The 8,940-nt window shown below is 36.8% G+C and overlaps 2 protein-coding genes and 1 pseudogene across 5 annotated transcripts; 2 read left to right on the top strand and 1 right to left on the bottom strand.

The window, feature by feature from the left end:
• Positions 1-1,073: 1,073 nt before the first annotated feature.
• On the top strand, positions 1,074-2,106 carry LOC145047463 (uncharacterized; annotated as a pseudogene).
• Positions 2,107-2,538: 432 nt separating this feature from the next.
• PMS1 (DNA mismatch repair protein) lies at positions 2,539-6,729 on the top strand. Of its 4 annotated transcripts, none has more exons than XM_078997330.1 (13): positions 2,539-3,012; positions 3,094-3,417; positions 3,573-4,592; positions 4,668-4,727; positions 4,845-4,904; positions 5,022-5,254; positions 5,321-5,447; positions 5,523-5,591; positions 5,688-5,761; positions 5,840-5,905; positions 5,986-6,089; positions 6,171-6,352; positions 6,445-6,729. In XM_078997330.1, the coding sequence occupies exons 1-13, from the start codon at positions 2,746-2,748 to the stop codon at positions 6,556-6,558; spliced, it is 2,700 nt and encodes an 899-aa protein (XP_078853456.1). In that variant the 5' UTR covers positions 2,539-2,745; the 3' UTR covers positions 6,559-6,729. The 4 variants fall into 4 exon arrangements, with proteins under 4 accessions (XP_078853456.1, XP_078853455.1, XP_078853454.1 ...); XM_078997329.1 differs by having other exon boundaries at positions 4,809-4,904; XM_078997328.1 differs by having other exon boundaries at positions 3,573-4,727.
• A 1,151-nt stretch (positions 6,730-7,880) lies between these two features.
• TSPO (TSPO(outer membrane tryptophan-rich sensory protein)-like protein) lies at positions 7,881-8,690 on the bottom strand. The gene has a single exon (XM_078958500.1). It carries the CDS (start codon positions 8,601-8,603, stop codon positions 8,025-8,027), a length of 579 nt encoding a protein of 192 aa, XP_078814626.1. The 5' UTR covers positions 8,604-8,690; the 3' UTR covers positions 7,881-8,024.
• Positions 8,691-8,940: the final 250 nt, after the last annotated feature.

Genomic DNA, 8,940 nt, shown 5'->3' with positions numbered 1-8,940 from the left:
CTTCTGTCTTCTATTAAAACAATTGCAATACTATCACATGCCAATACTATATTTGTATGTTTTATTCTTTTGTCTTCTGTCTTCTATTAAAACAATTGTAATACTATAATATGTGATAAAAAGTAATAATTACGCTAAGCAAAACCTTTTCTTGCTTATGTGCATATGCTTGATTGTAGTCATTACCATTTAGAGATGGTTGTCGAATATCATAACTTTGGATAAAAGTGAAGCTAAGTTGCATCATATTATCAAGTAGTATACTACGAATCATTTATATTGGAATAAAAGCAGTAGCATACCAATGCATCCTGTTTACAAATGAGGAAAAGGAAAAACATGAAGATTCTTATTTCTAACTGCATGGTTTTCTACCTTAAGTAAATAGCTCTCCAATAGATCAAAAGACTACCATCAAGATTCCCAAAGACTATCCGAAAGGACATAGGTGAAACTTAAGTCGCATTTTAAAAATCTATAACAAGAAAGAATTCTGCTTTGGTATCTGACACATTGCTCATGCAGTTATTCCGTTTCAGTCTCTCCAAGTAACTGAGTAAAGTTATGCCAGTTATGCTTTTACTTTGCTGATGTAAACTACAAAGTACAAACTAAAACAACAATGTGAACTTGCCTTTTTGTCATAAAATTTCTATTGAAGGGTAATTTGGGTATTTGATGTATTTTTGTTTAAAATATATTGTCCTAATAACCAAATAAGGTGAAATCACAATGGGTTCTTAATAAATATTCTCTAATTGAAGCTAATTACATGTTATTTTTATCAGAATGACTCTTTTGCCCTTGAATTACATTCAATTAATCAGCATGACTGTTTTACCCCTGGATTACATTTAACTTTTATAACAAATAAGGTGAAATCACAATGGGTTCTTAATAAATATTCTCTAATTGAAGCTAATTACATGTTATTTTTATCAGAATGACTATTTTGCCCTTGAATTACATTCAATTAATCAGCATGACTGTTTTGCCCCTGGATTACATTTAACTTTTATTGTGTTCTAACAATCTACCATTCTTTAATTTTTATTCCTATGTGCAAAGTCATCATGATCAAACAGGAAGCTAGTGGTAGTGAAAAGGAACAAGTTAAATGGTCAGATAAAATGGATTATGCGTACATCCACGCGATGATTAAACAACAAGAGACGGGCAATAGGGTGAATGGTACTTTCACACCAACTGCATATGCTCAAATGGTTGAGGAGTTGAACACAAAGCATCAAATGGATATTACAAAAAATCATTTGAAGAATCGCTACAAAACCTTAAAAAAACATTTTTCGCAATGGTACAATCTGTTTAGGGGAATTTCATTGAGCGGGTTCTCTTAGAATTCGTCTACTCAACTAATAGAAGCGGAGGAAGAAGTATGGGATAATTTAATAAAAGTAAGTGTTCCTTTTTTGTCTATGTTATTTTTTTAAAATATTTTATGTTATCGTTTGCAATATTAATTATTTTTGTGTTGTTAAACAGTCAAAACCTGAGGCTGCGTCGTTAAGGACAAAAAAGATTGCATACTTCGATGAGATGTTGGTATTATTTGCAAGGGATAGGGCATCCGGTGCACATGCTGAAACAGCGAAAGAAAGAAATGCCCGATTAAATGAAAATGAAAATATTCAAGTTGAAACAATTAAAGAAGTTGATGACATATTAGCTAACAATGAAATTCATTTGGAGAACGAATATGTTGATCTTGATGATGACATTCAGGATGTTATTCCACCTCATTTTTCACAAGAACAGTCTTCGGGTGCAAAGAAGTGTAAGAGTAAAAAGAGGAAATTTGAAGACGAAGAAGAAGAAGAAGATATTAACTCAAAGATAATGAAATCGGTTGATAATGTGGCTGGTGCTATCAGGGAGGGTAATATAATTTTTGATAGAGCTTATCCTCGGGAATATACAGGGGAAGAAATTTATAGAGAATTGGAGTTGGTGGGTTTGGAACCCCATGAATTACTGAGGGCTCTAAATTTTTTGGCAACAAATCAAGCAAAAGCTAGGACATTGTTCAGTTGTCCCCTTCAGATACGGATGAGTGTCCTCAAAGATATGATGGGTGCACGTGATTGAATAACCTTGGGTGATTGTTACTGGATTGATCTAATGCGTTTATGATTTCTTCTTTTTGAGTTGTTTGTGGTTTTTGTTTTGCATCTTGAAAACAATTGAATAACATGCGGTTTTCCTTTTTACAATTTACTTTATATTAAAATAAAATTGTTTTGTTAATGTTTTAAGTAGAGGGGAGGAAAGGAGAGTTGGTTTGTTTGGGGGGGGCGTAGGGGGTATGGTAGAATGAATGTGGGAATGTAAAGACTTATTATTTACTCAAAAACATAAAAGGGTATAATTGTCTTTTTTTACTTTCTTTTCTTTCCTTTAATGAACTCGGGAGCACCTAAAATGAATACTTTCTTTTCCTTTCTTTCGAACTCGGGAGCACTGAATACTTTATTATTTCCGTTCCCTTTCTTTTCTTTTCTCTCCTTGTTTTTCCTTTCTTTCTTTTCTTTCCTAAATGAACTGGGGAAGGGTGTAATACATCCGTCTTTCCGTTTGGCGGCAAAAGAGTACAATAAATAGGGTTCCTCAAATCGATCACTCACATCCAGCAAAATTTCTTTACTGAACTCTTTCGAGTTCGACTGTAGTCCGTGTAAAATGATCGTTTGATTAGGGCATGGTCGGTTTAAGATGTGATTATCTACAATGGACCGTACAGTTGTTTCAACGGAAGGCAATGGAGCAGCTTCATCGGCCATGGTATCTCCATCGATTAAACCTATAAACAAGAGTGCCATCCACAAAATCTGCGCAGGCCAAGTGATTTTGGACCTCCCCTCCGCCGTTAAGGAACTGGTCGAGAACAGCTTGGACGCCGGCTCCACTAGCATTGAGATTGCCCTAAAGGAATACGGCGAAGAATCGTTTCAGGTCATTGATAATGGCTGCGGCATTTCGCCAGACAATTTTAAGGTACGTTGTCTGATTAGCCTTATTGATTATTTCGAGCGTGAAGTTTCTCGATGTGGTTTGAGCTTTTAATATTTGTGGTAGGTTCTAGCGCTTAAGCATCATACGTCGAAATTAGCGGATTTTTCTGATCTTCAATCGGTGACGACTTTCGGCTTTAGAGGGGAAGCTCTCAGTGCTCTGTGTTACCTGGGAGATTTAACAGTCGAAACAAGAACGAAAAGCGAGCAAGTTGCGACGCACTTGACATTTGGCCGTTCTGGTTTGCTTACTGATGAGAAAAAGACGGCGCGCCAAGTTGGTACCACTGTTACTGTGAAGAAGCTGTTCTCCAACCTGCCAGTGCGAAGCAAAGAGTTTCACCGCAACATTCGGAAGGAGTATGGAAAGTTGATTTCACTATTGAATGTGAGCTTTATTTATGATATCTGTATTCTTATGAGTTTTATGTATGTATGTTTTTGCTTTAAACACCATGTAGCTCCATTTGGAACATTTTTTTTTAACTTGCTCATAGATTGTATACATGTTACATTTCATAATAGTTGTTGTTATCAATCCAGGCATATGCTCTTACTGCAAAAGGGGTTCGGATGGTTTGTACAAATACGACTGGAGCAAACAAAACCTCTGTAGTACTTAAAACACAGGGAAGCGGTTCACTCAAAGATAACATCATTACAGTGTTTGGCATGAGCACTTTTAACTGCTTAGAACCTATGAGTCTAGTTATATCAGATTCCTGCAAGGTGGATGGGTTTCTTTCTAAGTCGGGCAATGGCAGTGGAAGAAATATAGGTGACAGACAGTATTTTTTTATAAATGGCCGACCTGTTGACATGCCAAAAGTCACCAAGCTTCTGAACGAATTGTATAGATCTGCAAACTCAAAGCAATATCCAATCGCAATCATGAATTTTATTGTTCCAACCAAGGTGTACGATGTCAATGTGACACCAGACAAAAGAAAAGTCTTTTTCTCTGATGAAGGCTCTCTTTTGAAGTCCTTAAAAGAAGCTTTGTTGGAGATCTATTCCCCACATCTTGCTAGCTTTTCAGTACAGGGACCTGAGGAGCTCACTCAGGGACGAAACAACTCAAAGTTGTGTTCTCCTCATGATAAGTCTTTTTCACAGTTTTCATTAAAGCAAGCATCGCCTGATAGCAAACAAGAAGCATACAGTGAGAAGCAACATGTAGAAGTTGACACTGATATGAATGAATGTGAAGAGACATTGAGATCCTCACCTGCTGTTAAACCGATGAATGTGGATGATTATAGTTTATCAAAGACAGACTTCACACTTAAGTTTCATGGTATGAAGAAAGCTGACACCTTTTCTGGAGGCTATAACTATAGTAGGAAGCATACAGCTATAAGTAACAGCACTAGAAATAATTCGCAGGCAACATCATACAACTCAACAATGCAGAAAGGAACAGATTCACCTCATTCTGCAGGTGCTGTCCAGTCGCTGCTTACAACATTTGTATCTGTAAACAAAAGGAAGCATGAAAGCATCAGCAGCAATACTTTATCTGAGGTCCCTGTTCTTAGAAATGGGCCTAACCTTCATCAATCAGTTAATGAAAACCTTCATTTGTGTTCTACATTTACAAAGCCTTCTGATAATCATACTCTGATGATGGATGAGCAGGATGATGAATTAGATGTCTCTCCTATTAAAGTCATGAAAAACTCTGGACAAGTTGAAGAGGTATTGTCAATTTCAAATTCATATCTTTGTTACTTTGGATTGACTTTTAATACTCTCTGTTTGTGTTCTACATTTACAAAGTCTTCTGATAATCATACTCTGATGATGGATGAGCAGGATGATGAATTAGATGTCTCTCCTATTGAAGTCATGAAAAACTCGGGACAAGGCGAAGAGGTAGTGTCAGTTTGAAATCTGTACGATTGAATTTTCATGTTTGTTACTGTGGGTTGACTTCCATTTTTTTATAAGTAAGTTATAATAATATCTTGCTTCCAATCCAACACTATCCAGGTAATAGATATTTCTAGTCCGTTACGATGTTCTCAGCCAGCTTCAGGTTCAGATGATGGACATGGACTGGAAGTAATAGATATTTGTTCAGATGAGGCAGTGGCTTCTTCTCCTTCAAAGATGTGTTACACCATGCAGTTTAGTTTTGAGGAGTTAAAGAAGAGGAGGCATCAAAAACTTTGGGCATTGCAGGCTAGCAAAAATACACCTGGAAAACGGAATAAGGCTAAAGGGTAAAAAATTAATTATTTTGCAGAGGCAGAAAGTTGTAGTTTATGAGTCTCATTGTTTGCTTGTAGATGCTATGCTGCTGCAACATTAAAGCTTTCTCAAGTGGTAAAAGAGGAGGCCAAGGCACAGGCTTTGTCTGCAGCAACAAATGAGTTTGAAAAGCTGTTCAAAAAACAAGATTTTGGGCGTATGAAGGTTGTTCAATTGCTATTTTGATTGTGTTAATTGATTTGTATCCATGCATCATGGTATCTGTGTGTGTTTGTGTAGGTGATTGGGCAGTTCAATCTTGGATTTATCATTGGCAAGTTGGATGAAGAGCTGTTTATCGTGGATCAGGTGTTTACTACCTCATAATAAGATACTAAAAATATTATGCTATGTGTTGTAGATGAGAATCTGATGTGCTGGTGTTTTTTGTTTGTTATGAATCAGCATGCTGCAGATGAGAAATACAATTATGAGCGTTTGTCACGGCTGACCATCTTGAACCAACAACCGTTGCTGAGGTGAGGAGTTTATGTCTTTATGATTTGTTTGTAGATATAATTCGACATGACATGGTTGGAATTGGATGATGTTAAAAGGCCGGTGGCAGTGGAGTTGAGTCCTGAAGAAGAAGTGATCGTTTCAATGCACATGGATACCATCAGGTAAAGTCTGTCAAAAAACTTGTATGGTTTTTGGTTCATTGATAAAAGTAGAGCCTGAGTTTTTGTGTGTTGTTGTACAGGAAAAATGGGTTTTCGTTGGAGGAGGATTTGGATGCTCCTCCTGGGCAGCGTTATAAAATGAAAGCCGTCCCCTTCAGTAAGAACATAACTTTTGGTGTTGCAGGTTACTTTCTGATTCAACTAATTATATCTTATTTTTATCCCCTCATATGATAATATAATGATATAATTGATTATTTTCCAGACGTTAAGGAACTGATATCTATCCTGGCGGATAGTCAAGGAGAATGCTCAATGATGGGTGCATATAAGATGGACACGTGTGACTCCGTTTGCCCCCCAAGAGTGCGTGCAATGCTAGCATCACGTGCCTGTAGATCTTCTGTTATGATTGGAGATCCACTTGGAAGAAACGAGATGAAAAAGGTACTACTGCTACTTTCCTTTTTTGTTTTGGCTTTCGCTGCCTGCCTTTTTAAATCTCTAAATTTTGTTTCTACTACTGTGTATGTATGTAGATAGTTGAGCGTTTGATGGATCTAAAATCTCCATGGAATTGTCCACATGGTAGACCCACTATGCGTCACTTGCTAGACCTAACAACTCTGCGTAAATGCGATTCAGCCATGTAACTCATTCTCCTTTTATAAAAATTTAAATCAAATTTTCATTTGGATACTTAAATTATAGTAATTGTTGAGTGTTGGTATTTACTACTACTATGGACTATGGAGTGTAAATAATAATACAAGGTTTTAAGTGCTGGGAGTGAGTAGTAACACAATCAATCTCTTTGGCCCAAATTGGAATTGTTGGTGTACATCTCGTTTCTGCAATCCTCATTCTTTCTGCAGTCGTTGATGCAGCACTTCAGTGGATGTGCAGTATATTTTTTTTGGAGGAATATTAATTTTGTTGAAATATGATATATCTTTATTGTTGGAATCATGTGTTCTAATGGTTTCTTTTCTTTAATCCACATGAAAGTTGAATTAGGAAATCATCAAACCATAGTAGATAAATAATGTGTTGAAATCTTTTATTGTTTATGAATTTATGTTGGCTGGTTTGTTTTATTTTTATGATTTGTCGTCCCATCTTGGGTTTACCTAACGCATTTTATTATTTATACACTCCAATCCTAGTTATATAAAGCCCTACATAAAAAACCACTTCAATCATGTCATGTATTTGTTTTATTGTGTCACACTAATCTTTCAGGAGTTTGAAGGAATTAAATTTCATTAAACAAACAAAACCAATGTAGCCTTTGGAAATCTCTTGATTTAATTATGTAATTTATAAGTTAATTAATTCTAGAAGAGATAAAAAAAAGTTCCATAAATAGGAGAACTTATTCAATGGTAATTTGTTAAATTTAGATATTCTTTTATATGACAAGATAACAACAATTGTAATTTTGTAAAACTTCAGATAATCTTTTATATGACAAGTAACAACACAAAAATCAACGAAGGGTTGACAACTTTACAAATCAAACAAAATAAAACACAACAAAATGACTGGAATTGATTTCCATCCTATTTCATTGCAACCAAATATAAAAAAAAAAATTAGTTTCGTCAGATTTTAATTACTTTGAAATACTTTATTCATTTTAAAATCATATCGCCCTTGAAATGCCCCTCTGGTTTTGAGTTTGTGATGGGAATTGCTAGTTTTAAGCTTGTTTATGTACTTATCGTATAATGGTTGTGATTTATAGGAGACTAATCATCATGTAAAGCGCCATGTAATCCGCCTATCGGGGTGGCGAAGTTAATTGTTTTCAGCCGCCTTTCCCTAGAGAAAGTGGTTACAAAGATGCCCCCTTTTTAAAGGGATAAACATATCATCGATTACTTTGAAGGTGAAGTCCAAGTATAGTTATTGAAGTCACGCCCAAATAGCAAGAACTACGTAATTATATACACACACATTAACACATATATGATACCCAAAGCAGAAACTTTTATATATATACAAAAAAGTGAGGGACGTACACTTCCTCCCTTCATGGCTTGATCATATATATATATATATATATATATATATATATATATATATATATATATATATATATATATATATATATGGATTAAACTACGAAATACAAGTTGACAAGTGTTAAAAACCCGGACCAGACCAAACAAAGCTTCACCAAGTCACCTGCCGTCTGGTTTATCCGGCCGAACATCCGAGAGCAAGACAAGAGAGTCGCCATTTGAGCCAAACACACTAATAACCCGAACTTAGGGGCACCCATCCTGAAGAATATCGGGTCCCAAGCTAGGCTCAGGCCCAGCTGAGCCAAGTAAAACCACATCGCTTTTGGCATTTTATGGAACCCGCCTTCCGCCCAAACCAACCAGCCGGATAAACCCATCACGAAAGCTGAAGACAGACATGTCAAATGTAGAGCCCACAAGGGTGGGATCCAGAAGGCCTTTTGGGTAGTCCTGTAACTCCGATTCCAACCGAACCAAGAGATGTTGGCTAAGGTGAGCGCTAGAGGGACCGCAATACCTACAGCCAATGATCGGATGCCACGTCTTGGCATCGTCGACGCCCGCTGCTGCTGCTTTTGAGTCTTCATGTTGGTGCCCGTGACGGCCTCTTGTTGATGAGGTTGGTCTTTGGTTCTGTGTTTCAGTTCTTGGGTGGCGCTGGAGTCCATGGTGTCAAGACGGAGATTGGTGGAGAAACAGAGAGAGAGAGAGAGAGAGAGAGGATGGAATGACGAATAGTATTTTCAGGGGAGGAGAGATTTTATAGAAGAGATTGGGAGTTTCCGCGGGAAGATTAGTATGGATAGGTGTGACACGTGGTGATAGAAGGTGATGAAGAGGGGAAATCTGACACGTTGATAGACAGCAGTGCCACCTATTACGTGTGCACGGCCTGATGGCCAAATTCTTTATCCACTCGCAGAAAAGGTTAAGTCAAGACCGAAGGTTTTTTTTTTTTTGCTCGCGGTGATAATAATCCAACCAGAGCTCTAATAAGAAGTTTTT

Source organism: Lactuca saligna, chromosome 5, assembly GCF_052625555.1.
Source record: "Lactuca saligna cultivar CGN05327 chromosome 5, ASM5262555v1, whole genome shotgun sequence".
Lineage (NCBI taxonomy): Eukaryota > Viridiplantae > Streptophyta > Magnoliopsida > Asterales > Asteraceae > Lactuca > Lactuca saligna.
Note: the sequence above shows the minus strand (reverse complement) of the source record. Positions and strands in the feature narration are given on the sequence as shown.